Source organism: Eleutherodactylus coqui, chromosome 2 (assembly GCF_035609145.1).
Source record: "Eleutherodactylus coqui strain aEleCoq1 chromosome 2, aEleCoq1.hap1, whole genome shotgun sequence".
Taxonomy (NCBI): Eukaryota; Metazoa; Chordata; class Amphibia; order Anura; family Eleutherodactylidae; genus Eleutherodactylus; species Eleutherodactylus coqui.
In genome coordinates, this window is record NC_089838.1 from 225,758,446 (window position 1) to 225,776,772 (window position 18,327).

Consider the following 18,327-nt stretch of genomic DNA (forward strand, 5'->3'; position numbering starts at 1 on the left):
TTTGACCTTTTTGGAAAATAAAGTTGTCAGCAAGAGTGGATAAGAATTTTTTGGATCCATTACTTTTGCCTGGGAGAGATACCAAACAAATGTCTGGATAGTTAAAATCTCCCATGATCACTATGTCATGATTTTTTGACAGCTTGGCTATCTGATGTAGAAAGAGTTCATTAATATCTCCTGCTTGTCCAGGCGGCCTATAGTAAATGCCTACAACAGTTTCTTTTCTGTTGTTCTCTCCTTGTTTTCTTACCCAAACAGTTTCTACAGAACTACCATGCTCTGAAGCTTGAATCTCGGTGGAGATTAATGCTTTCCTAACATACAACGCAACTCCTCCTCCCCTTTCATTAGGTCTGTTTCTTATAAATAAGTTGTAACCTTCAAGTCTTGTATTCCAATCATGTGTACCATTCCACCAAGTTTCTATGATGCCTATGACATCATATTTCTGTTCCTGTGTTAGGAGCTCCAATCCTCCTTGTTTGTTTCCCATGCTATGTGCATTTGTGAAAACATTTTAGTTTATCGGTGTCTCTTACTCTTCTACTTTCCTTCTGAATTTGTTGTCTTTGTTTTTTCTTTCCACTTCTAATAGCAAGGTTCTCAAATGTATTAATTAGCTGTATTTTTTTACCTGGCCTCTCACTTCTCTTCCCATGTTGCTCTAGTTTAAAGCTCTCCTAATTAGTGAAGGAAGGCGTCCACCAAATATATGCTTACATGTTTTTGTAAACCAGTCTCTACAAGGAGTCCATCATATAGGCAATTCACTTCATGGTCTAGAAATCCAAATCTTTGTTGATGGCACCATCGACATAGTCAGTTGTTCACCTCTAGAATCCTGTTCCATCTTCTCATTCCATGACCATCCACTGGGAGGATGAATGAGAAGACCACCTGTGCTCCTAGTTCCTTTACTTTCTTTCCAAGGTCTTCAAAATGTCTGCAGATAGTTGCAAGGTCCTTTTTTGCAGTGTTATTTGTCCCTACATGTATTAGTAGGAATGGGTGGTGTTCTGTAGGACTAAAGAGTCTTGACAGCCTATCAGACTATCAAAGGACCTTGATAGTTAGCAAAGGGGCAAGTCAAGACACAGCAAAAAATGTTTCCATTGTAATTCTATAGCAAAGTCCACACATTACATGATGATTGTACTGCAGATTTCATCTTATACTTTGAAGAGTTGAAGTCCTCAGTGAAAATCCTTGTCATTTGCACAATGGAATGGGTCATATTTACTAATCCGGTCAAACTATTGTTTGTGTATCATTTTTCATTTTGACCAAATCCTGTGTATGAACAACTCTGAGCCTAGAAATCCTGTTATTTACATTACAGTTAAAGGGAATCCTTCAGCTCGAACATGCTGTCCAAACTGCAGACAGGTTATAAAGCAGGAGGAGCTGAGCACAATGACGTATAGATTTATGGGAAGAGATTCAATATAACTTTTATATTATTCATTTATATTTCTGTTTTTTCTGAGCTGAATAGTCCAATAGGAGGTCAGTGATTGACAGCTATCTCTTATGCACAATCATTCACAGCTGTCGATCACTGATGGCTCCGCCCATTGGACTGTTCAGCTCAGCATAACCAGAGACATAAATGAATAATACACAAGGTTCACTGAATCTTTCCTCATCAATCTATATATCAATCTATTCAGCTCCTCCTACTATATAATCTGCTGCCTACACTTTGAACAGCATGTTCAAGCTGACAGATTCCCTTTAATGTGGATGACCATACTATGTCAGCATTTTAGCTGTCCATATTACAAAGTTGCCATCTATAAATATTAGAACAAACTTAATGATTGGTGTTTGTTTTTCCTTTTAAACCAAATATTATTATCTATTGTCAAGCAGGATTTGCAGCCTCTGGATGCTGTCAGAATCTTCTTTAGTTTGAAGATCGCTTCTTTTTATTATAATTTAAATTTTGCAGCCCATCTTCAGGGTATTGGCTTAAGCTGAGAAATAACTGAATGTGATTGGAGTGAGATTGATTTTTGCAAATATGCCTTAAAAGAAAATGTCCTGATCTGCATCTAAACAGAAGGCAGTAACGTCCCCATTTCTTCAATCTCTTAAAATGTTGTATCAGTGTTATTGAATCTGTATTAAATGCGGTCCCGCTTGAAAATCGCTGTCTTAAAAATGATATAATGTAGCTACGTGTATAGCATGTGAATATGTCTTTTTCTACTTTTGAAAATTCTACCACTAATGTAAAGCATGTTATATATTGTCCCACTACATACAGAAGTAGATGAGTAAAATGAAATCAAGTACAAAATGGGTGCCATCTTTTTTTCCCAGGTTTTTCTGGGACTTTAATATTGATGGTGTAGCTTCCTGGCACTTGCTGCCCCAACCACATGCATTTCTTTGATGTGGCTTCAACTTCACCCAAACATCCGGTCTAAATATATACCCTTATTGAGAACCTGCAGCTGCATCCCCTTCCTCACTTTTTTTTATTAACACTTTAGTGACTTCCAATATGCCTTTTCATGGCCGTCAGTAAAGAGACTATTCTGATGCAATAGTGGGGGCTTGGCTTTAATTCTAACTAGGAATGAAGAAACCTTTGATCCCAGATGTTACATGCCACAGTCAATGCAACCGTAACATGTAAGGGGGCTCACTTAGTCACCCATCAGACCCCTGCGTTGTGATCCAGGGATGGCGATGGGTTGCTATGCATTCAATGGCTTGACAGTGGCCTCCGGATCTGCCATGTATGGTGGCCTATGAGGCCCTGCCAGAGGTGTGGTCTAGTAGGCCAATGTGATACACTACAATACTGTATTGCCATGTATTCCAGAAACTGTTGTTCCTAATGACATTTTTGGTCCCCTAGTGGGACAAAAAGAAAAATTTTAATAATAATTGAAGCAAAGAAAAAATTAATAATAGTAAAAAAATGTTTAAAAATAAAATCACAACTGGTATCTGTGCATGTGAAAGCGATCAAAACGTCATATGACCACACTAATAAAAAGTACAACTTGTCCTGCAAAAAAAGACCTCACACATCCCCATTGGGGAAAAAATGTTTGAGTGTGGCAATAGAAAAACCTGCGTAAAAGTAAAATATAAACTATATAAATTTGTTATTGATGTAATCGTGCTGAACAGCAGAATTAATTTAATAAGTTATTATGCAACTATGATAAAAGTTGTTAAAAAAATTTCAATCAAAAACAAACAAAACAGAATTGTAGACTTAAGGGGCTTTTCCAGGGAAATACTATTGAGGACATATCCTCAGTATAGAAAAAGGGATAAAATAGATCAGCACTTCCCAATAGAAATCGATATGTGCACGTTAAACCATGGCTGCAACATACAATAGAAGCAGAAACCAAAAAGTGGCAACAGCACGCAAAATACAATATCAGAAGTATACATACCTATAATAAATACTCTTGGTATATAATTTGATCAAATCATATTGGCCCATCTACCGTACCAACTTCTAATATGATTTGATCAAATTATATACCAGGAACCTTGCATTATTTAATGTACTTAGAGTATTTAGTATAGGTATATATACTTCTGATAGTAAATGTATTTTGCGTGCTTTTGCCGCTTTTTGGTTTCTGCTTCTATCCTCAGGATAGGTGATCAGTAGTATCTCCCTGGAAAAACCCCTTTAATTAATTCAGCCTTTAGTAAAGCAAAATGTAATAAAAAGTGATCAAAATGTTATATGTTCCCAGAAATGGGATCAATGAAGACTAGAGCTCATCTGGCAAAAACAAGCAGTCATAGAGCTCCACCAATGGAGAAAAAGAAAACTTTATGGCTCCTGGAATGCAACAACACAAAAGCAGACCTTTTTTTTCCTTTTTAAAAGTGTTTTTGGTGTGCAAAACTTAAAAACTGTAAACTTCATATTGCTGTAAGCATGCTGACTCAGAATAATGTTATTACATTAGTTATTCTGCACCGTGAACACCATAGAAATGAAATCCAAGCAACAATGGTAGGATTCCTTTTATTTTCTAATTTGCCCCTCCCCCTCTTAAACAAAACCGCTAAAAGTTTTATAAAAATGTATTCCAAAATGATACTATCATTTGGCTTTGTCAATGGAAAAAGTAAAGTTATGGCTCTAGGAATATAATGATGGGGAACAATAAAATGAAAAATTGGTTGGTCAACAGGGCCTAAAAGGGTTTAAGAGTTTGTCCAGCTTTTGTTTTAGTTAGTTATAGAATAGGAAAAACACATTATTCCCTAATAAAATATAATATTTTATTGCTACACATATATTGCTGACTCACACAAAATAATAATGATGCCTGTTCTTTAAGAATGTTTTTTTTTTGTTTTTTTTTTTTTAAGACAGATCCAGAACATTAATATCTAAATAGATGCTATCTGTTTGAATCCACCTGCTCATAGACTTCTGTAGTATAATGCTAAGACTCTGTGGCATCTCATGTGAGTCGCTCTAAAATCAGATACCATGACCACCCTGCAAGTTCAGAGCTTGACTATTGAAAGACCCAAGCGCCTTGCTAGCATGACAAACCACGTTGCCCTAGACTAAAAAGACTTTGTAAATAGCGTAGCATGATTCCCTATTCAACACCTTTTATAGTGTAAAGTGCTTTTGTTGCTTGCATGTTTACCTAGAAATATATTGTCTTTGAAAACATTGAATTCTGTCTACTCATTAGAATTAACTGTCTCGTTGTATGTGTTTATTAGTAAACTATGGCCGAATTATTAATGGAATGTGAAGAAGAAGAGCTTGAACCCTGGCAGCAAAGATCTAAAGCAATCGTAATCGATGATGAAGATGATGACGAACCAATTTTCGTTCGAGAGATTAGTGTTTCTAAAACAACCAATACAAGTAAGGCTTTTATCTGTCTTCCATATTCCAGTTAAAGGGAACCTGTAAACTTGCACAGGCAGCCTGTTATAGAGCAGGAGGAGCTGAGCTGAATGATAGTTTTGTAGGAAACTTATGTTTTATTAATTTATATTTCGGCTCATTCTGAAGGTTAGAGGTCCAGCGATGGTGATTACCAACTTTCCATGCATATCTGTACATACAGAATTAAGAGCTCACTCACATGGGTGTATGTGCGCTGCATATTATGTGTGTACCTTTACTGTGCATAAATCCCCATAGGCTATATTGGTGCATATTACACTCCAAAATAGGACAATGAGCTTTTACCACCCCATTTTATGCATGTGATACATGGGTGGCATCCGCCCGTGTGAGTAAGCCCTAACTGTCAACCACTGTTAGGACCACTGACTAGACTGCTAAGCTCAGAAAAAAGCAGAGATATAAATGAATAAAACATAAGTTAGGGTGCTTTCACACTTGTGCTGCGGATTCTGCTTTCTTGTTCCCTTCGGGAAGCTGGAATGCGGAATCCCCACAGACGAAATGTTCTGTTGCTGGACGGACCCCTGCATGCAGCACTTTTTCTTCTGGTACTTTCAGCCGGATCTGTAATAGAACATCCCTGATGTGAAACCACCCTGAATCTATTCCCACAAAACTCAATCTGCTCAGCTCCTCTGGCTCTACAACCTGCTGTCTGCAGAATCGACTGCATGTTCTAGCTAACGGGTTCGTTTTTTATTAAGTATTTTATATTAAATTGTTACATCAAACCAAATGAATACTTATGATCTACAGTTTAGAGAGATATTGCAACTTAGACATGCATTCAGGGAAAGTTCAAAACCATGGCAGCAGTGTCTGTTTTCAAAGTTGATAGACAAGGGTTAGTTTAAAGAAGGGTGTTTAACCATTTCCAATCTACTGTCTGACGTCTTTCTACATTCTGATTGAAGCTTGTACAGCTCCAATGTCAGAAGACATCCGACAGGGTATTCTTACCGTCTATTGCCAGCCTCTCTGCTGTCGGAGCCTCTCTGGCGCACACACACTGGCTTTAGCCAGCAGATGGCACCGTTGTATAACAGCAAAAAGAGAAAGCCTTTTAGGAAAGCCTGAATCTAAAATTGGATTGGAAAGGGTTAAGGGTTCAGTCACAACTGCTTTAGAACTTTTTGTGTCTCTATTTCTTTTTGAGAGTGTAAAACAGAATTAAACTTAACTTTTTTTTTTAACCTATTGATTTTAATGGGTTTAAAAAAAGTTTTTTTCAATTTGCTTCCATTTTGTTTATCTGTTTAGATAGCGCTGCAGATTGTGCTCTTTCTTCCATTATAAAACATGGGAACGTAACAGAGCTAAAGTAAACGGAAAGTATTCCATTTTCTTTCTTTTTTTTTAAACCCATTGAAATCAAGGGGAAGGAGCAAAAAAATGGAAATGTTTAATTCTGTGTTAATTCCATTTTTTCTACTCCAAATATAGAAAAGAGACAAAAAAGTCCTAATGCAGATGAGAATGGGCCTTAAGTCTTCAGAAAATAAGAGAATCTGTCTCCAGGACATTTTTGGATTGCTCATAGAGCTCCTGGACATTTGAAAGATAGATTGCAAAAAAAAATAATTAATATCTATCTTTTTCATGTTGCTTTTAACTTTTTTTTTCAGGGGAGCCATCCTGAAAAGGTATAACTTTTTTCCCTTTTGTTGATATGAGCCCCAAGCACTCTGCTCCCTCCCATTGTATGAACACTGTCTTATTACAGCAAAGTGCACATGCACCTCCCTCCTGTTGTGTGATCTAATTTCCTCCTACACAGAAACTGCCTATTTCTTCCTACCCTTTCTCATCACTCTGGGCTGCAATGACTCCTTTGTCTTACCTTTCTCCCTGATGCAACTGCGTTTAGAGAAGCCAGCGTTTCGTCGAATGAATTTTGAGCGATAATCATTACGTTTAAGTGAGCCATTAGTTGGTTAGTGCAATAGCAACTACAAAATCGTCTGCACAAGCCCTTACGGGTAGGTAAAGCTGGACATTGTGTATATGCAAAACCTCATGTTCCTTGCTGATTGCTTGTGACTTCTTTATAACAGATATGGCTTGAAGATTATCAGATTATCCCACTCAATCAACAAAGATATGCACCATTTTATCCTTTACACTATGCGCCCTAAGTGTAAGGAAGGCAAGTAAAGGGGGTGTTGTTGTTGTTCTTGTTAGCCATTCACAACCCTCAGTGACCCTAAAGGCGAGCTCCCTCCTTCAGTTGGTTGATATCAATGCCATTATCAGCTTGATACTGTCAAAGCTGATACTGGCATATATATCAACCAACTGAAAGAAGCAATGCAAAACCAAAAAACCTGGAGGCAGCTCGCCTTTAGGGTCATCGAGGGTTGTGAACGACTAAATGGCTAACAACATCCTTTACTTACCTTCCTTATCCTTCGGGTGCATATTCACAGGTTGAAATATGCTGTTTTAGTCATAAGGAAGAGATACAAAGTTTTGGCCAAGATACAATTATTTTAAATGCTAATCAGGAAAGGAATCTGGGCAAACAAATATACCATGCAGCCTGCGCCAGTTTTAAAAGTGGTCCACAATATTACTGATGCCAGTCCTGTGTGTGAAGCTGTAGCGACACTGGTTAAGCACTGTTGCTCCTTCACAGGTTACCCTGCAGAGTGACCCTCCCAGCCACCTGCTGTGAAGGGAACTACAACATAGCCCTATTCATTGGCGTAGTTTTGCAGTTCTCTGCACATTGGGTGGCCTAGTGCTTCGTTGTGCAGAGGATAAACTGAAGGAACCCTCAATCTGAAGCTGAAATCCCACCAATCATAATCTTATGACATATCTTAATAATGTCATACCATTATGAGTAGCTTTAGGTAAATAGGAGGTTGATGTTAAGAAACTCCATTTTTAAAGGCAAAATTTTCCCCCACATTTATGTGAAAGTGCTGTTTGAAGAACAAAAAAAGGTCCTTTTTTGTTCAGTAGTCCACAGACTAGGCTGGAATCACAAGAACGGTGAATCATGATTTGTGGATTGGCACTTGGGGACTCTATCTACCTCCTGTCTAAGGCTACATACACACGGGCAAATGTGATATCAGGCAATATCGCTCTTGCTAGTGTGCGTTTTTCATGCCTATGTGAGACGTTTTTCATTCAAAAATGCCTCCCATTACTTCTGTGAAGTTGTGCTCCTCAGGCACGTGTATTACGTGCGTCAGAGGATCATAAGTGCTTCCCATTGATTTCAATGGGAAACATCACATCGCACTTACATGCACATCACATGCAGTGCTAGTGCAATGTCTTTTAAGGTCTCATTGAAAACAATGGGCGAAGTGTTCCGAGGGGGGCGACAAAAGATAGAACAGGCTGCGCTTTTTAGCCTTGCCTTATCACTGCAAGAAAAAAAATTGCTCATTTGAATAAGTCAATTCAAAAGAATACATTTCATATTCACATGTCTCGGAACGCACAAAACTCACACGAGATGTGAATAAGCCCTCACCGTTATTAAGCAGCACCTTGAACCTTGGTGTCTGCCGCTATGGTATGCATATAGATTCATAAATGCATAAGGTCCCATCAGTTTACTATTGGTACCAAATGTGATATCAACTGGTGTAAGGAAAATGAGAGTTCCTGACTTCTTAAATAAGTTTTCAGAATGCTTTTAATCACCTGGAAGCAACTGCTGAGTGTTTATTCCTTCCATCTCTCCTAAAGCTTATTTCTTGGTGCACAGTTTTCAGTGCCCATTTAGTTCTTATTGTGTTATTGTATATTGTGTTGTATGGGAAATATTGTGAGCGGTAACCACAATCTATGCTGACGGTTTTCAGTATGTATTTTATAAACATTACAAGTTATATAATTTTTTCTAATTATTTTACTGTAATATGAAATAGCAATTTTAGCAACAAGAATTATAACATTTCACTTAGTTACTTTATCTCAGTTAATTTATCTACACTGAGAGTTCTCATTTTCCGTGCTGCAAAAATGTCCCACTTAAATAACACATCCAAGTACCAACATGGACAATTAGTGTTTTTAATATTTTTCACTAACTAGAATATGGAGAAATATTTACAACTATGGGAAATCCTTTTCCATTTCAACAAAAAATATCATACAGTACAGTTATTGCAAGGTCTCTGTTAATTGCTGGTGGCAATTTTATACAAATGATGATGGGGTTCTTTACATCCGAAAATACATTTTGTGTACTTGGATAAAAGTATTAGACATAAAGATTTGGCTGTTAAAGAAAACTGTGCATAAGAGCTTATTTAGATGACTGTATATCGGCTGGGTTTTCACGCCGGCCGATATAATGGTGTCCTTGTCTGCAGGGGGAGGAGGTTGGAAGAGCCAGGAGCAGGAACTGAGCTCCCGCCCCTTCCCCGCCCCTCGCCACTATTTGCAATGGGCGGGATGGGGGTGGAGCTAAGCTGCATTACTTAGCTCCACCCCCATCTCGCCCCCTCCTATTGCAAATAGTGGCAAGGGGCGGAGAGGGGGCGGGAGCTCAGTTCCTGCTCCTGGCTCTTCCAACCTCCTCCCCCTGCAGACAAGAACACCGTATATTGGCCGGGCATGAAAACCCAGCCGATATACAGTCTTCTAAATAAGCCCTAAAAGTGACATATTTGTGAAAAAATGACATTTTTTTTATTTTTCATCTGCTGTAGAATAGGTTTTGCACAAAACTGTATGGTTAGAATGCTCAGTACACACTTAAATAAATGGACTAAGGCCTCATGTCCACGGGGAAAATCAGATCCGCTGCAGATTCTCCATGGAGAATCTGCAGCGGGTCCCTCCTGCCCCGCGGACATGAGCGCCGAAAATAAGAATTTAAAAGTATTTACCATCCGGCGCGGGCGGAGAACATCAGCTGTTCCTCACGGCCGGATCTTCATTTTCGGCCGGCGGATGAATTCCTGACGCCGGCGGCACGTCGCCGGCACGTCGCCGACGTGCCGCGCGCATGCGCCGGGCACATCCGCCGAGCCGAAGCAAGGAAGATGCGGCCGTGAGGAACAGCTGACCTTCCCCGCCCGCGCCGGATGGTAAATACTTTAAATTCCTATTTTAGGTCTCCCGCGGATCCGGACGGCTTCCATAGGCTTCAATAGAAGCCCGCGGGAGCCGTCCCCGCGGGAGACCCGCACGAAAATGGAGCATGGTCCGGATTTTTCCATGCTCCATTTTTTTTTAAATCCCTTTTATTGACGATCCGCGGGTATTTATCTACCCGCGGGTGGTCAATGCATCCCTATGGGATGCGGATCCGCACGCGGGAGATCCGCTGCGGATCCTAAATCATATTTTGCCCGTGGACATGAGCCCTAAGGGGGCCAAGATGTAAAAATAGGGTCATTTGTGGGGCCATTCTATCGTTTTGGTAGTTTGATTGCTCTACAAGTGTGCGATGGGGCAATGGGGCCTGAAATTTTTTCAGTTGTGCCCTGAAAGGCAATAGGTGTTCCCTCCATTACAGGCCTAGCCATGTGTCCTGTAAGCAGATTGGGGCTACATTGAATATGTTTCTGAATACGGGACAGACAGGGGTATCCATTTTGGGGTGCAAGTTCTCATTAATATGTATGCTGTACAAAAAAAAATGGTTTTAAAATAATACAGTTGCCCCAAAAAATGAAAAACGTAATTTTTTTCCTTCTGCTTTGTGCAGATTCATTCATAAACTGTGGGGTCAAAATACGCAGTACACTCCTGAATGAATTTGTTATGTGGGTCTGGTTTTTAAAATAGGTTCATTTTGGGGGTGTTTCTATCACTTTGGCAGCTCAAGGCCTCTACAAGTGTACAATGAGGCCTGAAACACTTTCAGGGCTCAGTCAGATGGGCGTTTTTTGCTGTGCATGTTTGTTGCATTTGCGAATTGCTTCTATATAGAACCAATGTTTTTCAATAGTAGCGGTCACATGTTCGATTTTAAACTTGCGCATAAAATTCGCACCTACAAAAGATAGAACATATGGGTGTCAATGGACGTGGTCACGCAAATTTTTTTTTACACTTTTATTTTTTTTCACGCGCGAATAAAGGCATGTAAAATCCGCCCTTAAGCAAAATTTCTGTTCTGAAAGCCACCAGCTGCTTTTTACGGCTTCGGCCCCGTTGATATACGTGCAAAAATTTGAAATTTTATTTTTTCTCCTCTAAATTGCATCAATTTCTAAAAAAAGCAAAAAACTGTGGGGTTAAAATACTCATGACAATCCTCAGCGAATACATGTATTTTTAAAAATTGAGTCTTTTGTGGGAGTATCTATCATTCTGACACCTATGAGCCTTTGCAATCTTGGCTTCGTGTAGGAAAACAAAATTTTAATAACTAATGTTAAATTTGTAGGTCTCTTAAATGGTTAAAAAAACTATAAAGTTTTTCAAATGTGCTTCCAGAATAAAGTAAACAGATATATTTAAAATCCCTGCCTGCTGAAAGGGCTGTATCTGATTGGCTGAGTGCTCAGCCAATCACAGGTAGCGTTCGCCCATTCATTGAATTCACTGCAGAAGCGTCGGTCCCATTGAAAGCAATCGCGATCCTCTGCCACAGCTGTGACAGTTGTGGGAGGGGATTCTTTACTCCCTGCGGGGAGTCCGCTTGTCACTGTCACAGTGTTCAGTGACAAGGGGTCTCCCCGCGGGGAATATTTACACAGCAGCAGCGGAGAAGTGAGTATTTGTGTATTTTTTAAATTTATTTATTTTAAAGGGGTTGTCCTGCGAAAGCAAGTGGGTCTATACACTTCTGTATGGCCATATTAATGCACTTTGTAATGTACATTGTGCATTAATTATGAGCCATACAGAAGTTATCAGAAGTTATTCACTTACCTGTTCCGTTGCTGGCGTCCCCGTCTCCATGGTGCCGTCTAATTTTCAGCGTCTAATCGCCGGATTAGACGCGCTTGCGCAGTCCGGTCTTCTTCTTTTCTGAATGGGGCCGCTCGTGCCGGAGAGCGGCTCCTGGTAGCTCCGCCCCTTCACGTGCCGATTCCAGCCAATCAGGAGGCTGGAATCGGCAATGGACCGCACAGAAGCCCTGCGGTCCACCGAGGGAGAAGATCCCGGCGGCCATCTTCACCAGGTAAGTAAGAAGTCACCGGAGCGCGGGGATTCAGGTAAGCACTGTCCGGTTTTCTTTTTTAACCCCTGCATCGGGGTTGTCTCGCGCCGAACGGGGGGGCTGTTGAAAAAAAACAAAAAACGTTTTGGTGCGGGACAACCCCTTTAAGGGATGATTTTCAGTGAAAATCACTGCAAGGATCGCAGGCAGCAGCAATGTTGCACGGATCTGCATTCACGTGTGTTTGTGCACGCATGTGGGTGCGCAGTTTTGTGCGCACCTATGTACGCATACGCTCATGTGAATGCACCCTAATGGAAGGGGGGGAAGAGATTAGTTATTTGTATAGCGCCAAATTATTCCGCAGTGTTCTCAGGTAATTTATTTATTGACCCCCAGTTGTGAGGGAATCATGGCACAGTTGACGGAATTCCAATTCCTCTCCTCTCCCCCCCTTGTGCGTGTGTATATGTATATAATATATATATCTCTGAAGTGTAGAATGCTATACTCATGTCACTTAACATACAAAGTCATAACTACTGGATAGAGATGAGCGAGCGTACTCGCTAAGGCAAACTCGAGTGAGTAGTGCCTTATGCGAGTACCTGCCCGCTCGTCTCAAAAGATTCGGGTGCCGGCAGAGGGGAGCGGTGAGTTGCGGGAGTGAGCAAGGGGTAGCGGGGGGGAGAGAGTGAGAGAGAGATCGAGTAGTTTGCCTTAGCGAGTATGCTTGCTCATCTCTACTACTGGACCAAATATGTCTTTGTCTTTGTGTACAGCCTGTCGAGACAACAACTATGTCTAAAAGGCAGGCAACAGTAAATTCTTCATGTACCCTGTTTCCCCTTAAATAATACCTACTCTGAAAATAAGCTATAGCATGATTCTTTAGGATTTTCGGGGAGGCTTGAAATATAAGCCCTACCCTGAAAATAAACCCTAGTTACAGTTCACAAAAAAGTCAATAGGAATGCTTTAGGTGCGTGAAAAGGGCAGTAAAAATGCAATTGCTGCATTTTTACAGTGCTCTTCACGCAGGTCATATGAATCACTTACCCAGTAGACCTGGTTCAGATCCTTCCAGCTACTCTCCAGAGCCCCGGGGCGGTTTCTGCAGTCCGTGGCTCAGGCAATCAATGCTGCTCTCTAAGGCCTCGGTCACACGGGCGTTTTTTCCTGCGATTTGCGGATCGCATGACGGATGCACAACCGCAAATCGCGTGACCGGGGCCGAAAAATCGCCCGAAAAATCTGCTCCTAGCCGCGTTTCATTAGCAACGGGCCGAAGCAGTGCAGCGCTGTCCAGCGCATTGAATTCAATGGAGCCGCCAATACAGCCGGCTCCATTGAAAGCAATGGGCTGCGGGCGATCTCACGATGAATTTTCGGGAAGGGCTTAAAAATATAAGCCCATCCCTGAAATTCATCCAGAAATGTGTAAAAAGTAAAAAAAAAAAAATAATCTCCTTGCCCCAGCAGACGGAGTGCAGCCGCGGCTGGCCGGCAGTTCTCCTGAACTGCTATGAGTAGAATTCATGAATAGGTGAGTGAGTGCTGCCGTGACCGAGGCCTAAGAACCAATCACAGCCATCGCTTTGTAGAGGTGTGATTTATGATTCTTGTAACCATAAAGTGATCCTGTGTTGGCGGTCGAGGGTTTTGTCAGCGTTTTTACTGCTCAGAATACGCATTAAAAACGCCAATAACAATAAAGGTCTGGGCGCTCATGTGAGCGACCAAAAGGGATGGAAGTGCCAGGCTCTCTCACACAGATCGGGTAATCCTGCTGTCATCAAAATGACATCCCCTAAAAATAAGCCCTAGCACATCTTTTGGATCAAAAATTAATATAAGACCCTGTCTTATTTTCAGGGAAGTGGTAAATGTAGTAAATATGACCGATTTTATCTTATAGAACCTGGAAAAATTTTATATACAAAGACCAATACTTTTTTCATGTCCTGGGTAAAGGTGTGCAGGCAGGCCCCGGGTTATGAACAAGATAGGTTGTGTAGGTTTGTTCCTAAGTGGAATTTGTATGCAAGTTGGAACAGGTATATTTTTTAACTTCGGTCAAAAAGAATGGCTTTGGTCTTCTATCCAAATTGTCAAAATCCTTTCCACCTTGAGAATGAAACCACTGTGTTCCTTGGTAATAACCGTAGCATTCATAGGGCTCTGGCCTCTCACAAGCTCCATTACTCTATCTTTATGTTTTAAAATCGTTGTGATTGTTGACCGGCTGTAGCCAAATGCTCTGCAATGGATGATGGAGTTTCATCTCTCTCTGATCTTATTTCTTCTTTATTTTCCATGGTGATGCTTTGTCTGTTATTTGCTATATCGCAAGCACTTGCATTAGATTTGTGTTTCCGAGACGTCGTTGCAGGGCAGTACTTACAAGGGTGCAACGGTGAATTCCTGTAATGTACATACTGTACTACGAACCAGGCATGAAAAAGCTGGTTACTCCTGCACAGTGAGGAGGAGACTGAATGGAGCGCTGATCGCAAAAGAACATTAGGGCTCCATTCACTGTCAATAGGACTACCAAGATACCCGAGCAGGTGCCGCTCAGGTATTTTGGCAGTCCTATTGACAGTGAATGGAGCGCTAATGTTCTTCTCCGATCAGCTCCATTAAAATAAATGGAACTCTTAACTGCGCGTGCTCAGCCAGTGCTCCCTTCAGTGCTGAGAAAAGTGACCCTTGCAGTGACAGGCAAAGAATGGGAGTCCCGTTCTGGAGATTGGCAAGTTATCCCCTATCCTGTGGATACAGAATAACCTACATTCTTGCTACAATCCTGTTAAGTATTTTTATTGTACAGAAGTAGTTACACATAAATACAGTATAAATTTGGTATTGGCGTAATCATATTGACCCGCAGAATGAAGTTAACATGTTGTTTATATCGCTTGTATATAAAAAAAAAAGAAATCAAACTCAGCCGGCAAATAAGCCTTCATACAGCTACGTCGATCATAGAATAAAAAATTGTTATCGTTCTTAGAACATGACCGTGGAAAACCTAGGGCTCCTACACATGGGCGTATTTGCATTTGCAAAATTTGTGTGCATCTTACGCAGGGAATAGAGCCCATTGATTTCAATGGGTTCATTCACATTTTTCACACGTGCAGAAAAATAGAACTTGCTCAATTTTCCTGCACATTTGTGTGCCAAAGGTCCTGATAGAAGTCTATGGTGGTGGAGGGGTGGGGAGGGGGTGTGCATAATATGCCAGGGAATGTGTGAAACACTACTCAATTCGATGAAAAAAGAGCACATCTGAAAGTCATTAGGCAAAATACGAAATATACATTTGAATCAGGACGTGTTTGTCTCCCGCGTGCAAATGAATATTCCCTGTGTGCACAAAAAGTACATTAAATACACTAATACATGTGCAAGAAAGACTAGTTCATAGTGCAAATATGTTGCGCTTAGTTGCGCCTAAAAACGCATGTGGCCATGTGAAGGAGCCCTAAAACAATTTACTTGATCATTAAGGTGCAAAATAGGCCGGTCACTAAGCAGTGAAACATGGATGCAGCCAACTACTGGGTCACCTGAAGATTTGGATTGAGCCTTTACATTATTGGTATGTTCTCTGAAGTATTTCAGTTGTTGCTCTTTAGTTATAAGAGCAATTGACAAGAGACCTATAACCAGTATTATTGTATCTTGTCACGCCCAAAAGAAAACGCCCCCAATGTGATTGGCTGCGCTGGAGAATGGCAGGCCATGATCTCCCCTCCTGCCTCGTTTCACTTACCCCTCCTCAGACACTTGCCTTGGCCTTGGTCCCTTTTCCTGCTTCTCTCTGGTATGGCGACCTTTGGGGCTGTGGCATACCTCCACCATACCCCCCCCCCCCATCTCCACGGAAGCCGGGCCAGGACGACAGAGCACTGTGGAAGGGTAATGGAGCGCTGGCCCCGACGTCAGCAGAACACACTGACAGCATCAGCTGACAGAGTGGCGACACCAGCCCAGGGAGCACAGCCGCCGAGGCATGGGTGAGCAAAGGCAGGTGGTGGGCCGCAGTAGCAGAATGACATGGCCAGCGGCACAGACTTACAGCAGCAGCGCGGTGGTTCAGCGGGATCGCCATGCAGTGAAGGGGACCAAGGCCAAGCCAAGTGTCCGAGGAGGGGTGAGTGAGCGAGGAAGGAGGGGTGATCATCACTTGACATCCTCCAGCCCAGCCAATCACATTGGGGACGTTTTCTTGTGAGCGTGTATCTTGTCTCCACCCATTCTTCTGCTAGTGACAAGAAACAATAACACCCCTATAACCATGCACATAGATGCAGTGCAATGTCATGATTTCGCTGTCTTGCCACACTGCGGCTTATTAGGAAAATTGCATTTGAATCACCATATAAGCAATGAAAAATGTCTTTGCGTTTATAACATTATAATTTAAACTTTATTGCAAATACTGTATCTTTTACTAAAATGTGATTCATTTTAACAGACAAAGCAACTGGAGGCCAAGGTGGTTCATTTGCACGGACTGAGAATGGTGTGCCTAATAGAGGTAATTTAGATACCTGAAAAGTTTAGTCATTTAAAACGGTAGAAATATTTGAAGTATTTACCAGTTTTTTTCTTATACTGTAGGAAACAATGCATTTCAGATGCCGAATAACCACTACAAACCCCCCGCCGCAACACATGCTGTAACGCAGCCAGCCACACCTATGTACCAACCTGTTACTAGATCGGTAACTAGTCCTGCTGCTGTTCAACCACTGCAAAGACCTGTTGGTTTGCAAGAGCCAATGAGACGACCTGCAACTGGATGTATGCCAGCACAGCAGCCACCCAGAGCAAATCCGCTCATGCAAACTGTTTGTAGACCTCAGACATTTGTTCCAAACCATCTTCCAGTATGTAGAAATCCTGCAATTCCTTCAGGGTCTCAGCCACCTCTTCGACCTGTTGCCACTATTTCTGCACAGCCAGTAATGCTAAATCAGGTGAAATCTTAATAATATCTCAAATCTTAAATTCTAAATGCAATCAATAATGTAGACAGTTCTTTCACTTTACAGACAACAAAGATTTAAATATATCTCTGCATGTGTTAGTGTTTCGGTTTCTCTTCTAGAAAGTGACCTGATTGTTTAAAGTTGTGATGTAGGACTTGTAAGCTAAAATATCAGAAAGACAGGCTAAGTTCACACGTAGCACAACTGTTGTATAATTTCAGCTGTGGAATCTGTGCCGAAATTACAGTATAATGTAAGTGAGCGGGGTTTTGGCAAACTCTACTCACAGCGAAAATTAGTCATGCTGCAAATTTGCAGTTTTTAAGTGTCACGTAAAAATCACTGCTTTGCACCATGGATTTCGTTCATTGCAATTGAAAGGAGTGAAATCCGCCGTGAAAATCAGCAGCAAGGTTGTGTGCAGATTTTTTTACAAAATTTCCACTGTGTGTGCCCATTAACCTCCCCCCCCCCCCTTTTTTTTTCCTTTTTTTATAGTTATTTCCTCCCCATTTTCTTTTTTTTTTTTTTAAATCTTTATTTTCTCGTTTTCAATTTTCATTTTCAATTACAGTGACATAGTAACGGAAAAATATGACATTTTCATTAAACATCTTCAAACATTTGTCTGAACATAACTTGGACATCCTGTACATTGTCTCATCTCAGCTGCTATTATGTAGCGTGGTGTTTTAGGGTTCTTCTGTATTCGCCTCTCCTCAGGCGGAGTACCGCCCCGAGGACAGCGAGAGCAATCATTCTCTTGTTATTAGAACCGTTTTCTGTGGTGCTCTTTGCCCGACTGTTAGGCGTATAACCATTGGCTGGACGGGGCACGGGTATAGCAGCCGCAGAGAAGTAGTGTGCATGGGGGCAGTCGATCGCCGGGGGGTTTCGTGTCACAAAACACTGTTATGCCCAGCGGCCGATTGCTCCACCTGTAGTCGTATACTTCTGCCAGTGCTTGCTCTCATGTGCCTTTGCAGAAATATAGAACATGTCAACGTAACTTACAAACATCTCACGAAGGGAAGAACAGTGGGAGCAGGGGGCGGGAACGTGGTAGGGATTCAGGGGGTGGGGTACTTGGTACCTTAAGTGCGGAGTAATTGCCGATATTCCTCCGAACCCTGGAACGCTATCCAATGATACCAGGTCTTCCTGAATTTTTCTTGTGTCCCTTTTAGAGATGCAGTAAGGTCCTCCATTTCCATGATCCAGTTGGCTATGTTAAGCCACATGTGTAGGGTGGGCGGCGCAGTCTGCCTCCACAGTCTGGGGATACAGGATTTCGCCGCGTTCACCAGATG

At 41.5% G+C, this 18,327-nt stretch overlaps 1 protein-coding gene across 1 annotated transcript in view; it reads left to right on the plus strand.

The window, feature by feature from the left end:
• ZNF280D (zinc finger protein 280D) overlaps positions 1–18,327 on the plus strand; it is an 85,716-nt gene that overhangs the window by 12,992 nt on the left and 54,397 nt on the right. Inside the window, exons 2-4 of the mRNA XM_066592554.1 lie at positions 4,735–4,882; positions 16,501–16,563; positions 16,647–17,005. Of these exons, the coding sequence (XP_066448651.1) occupies positions 4,741–4,882; positions 16,501–16,563; positions 16,647–17,005 (564 nt within the window). The 5' untranslated portion in view covers positions 4,735–4,740. The remainder of the gene's footprint in view (positions 1–4,734; positions 4,883–16,500; positions 16,564–16,646; positions 17,006–18,327) is intronic.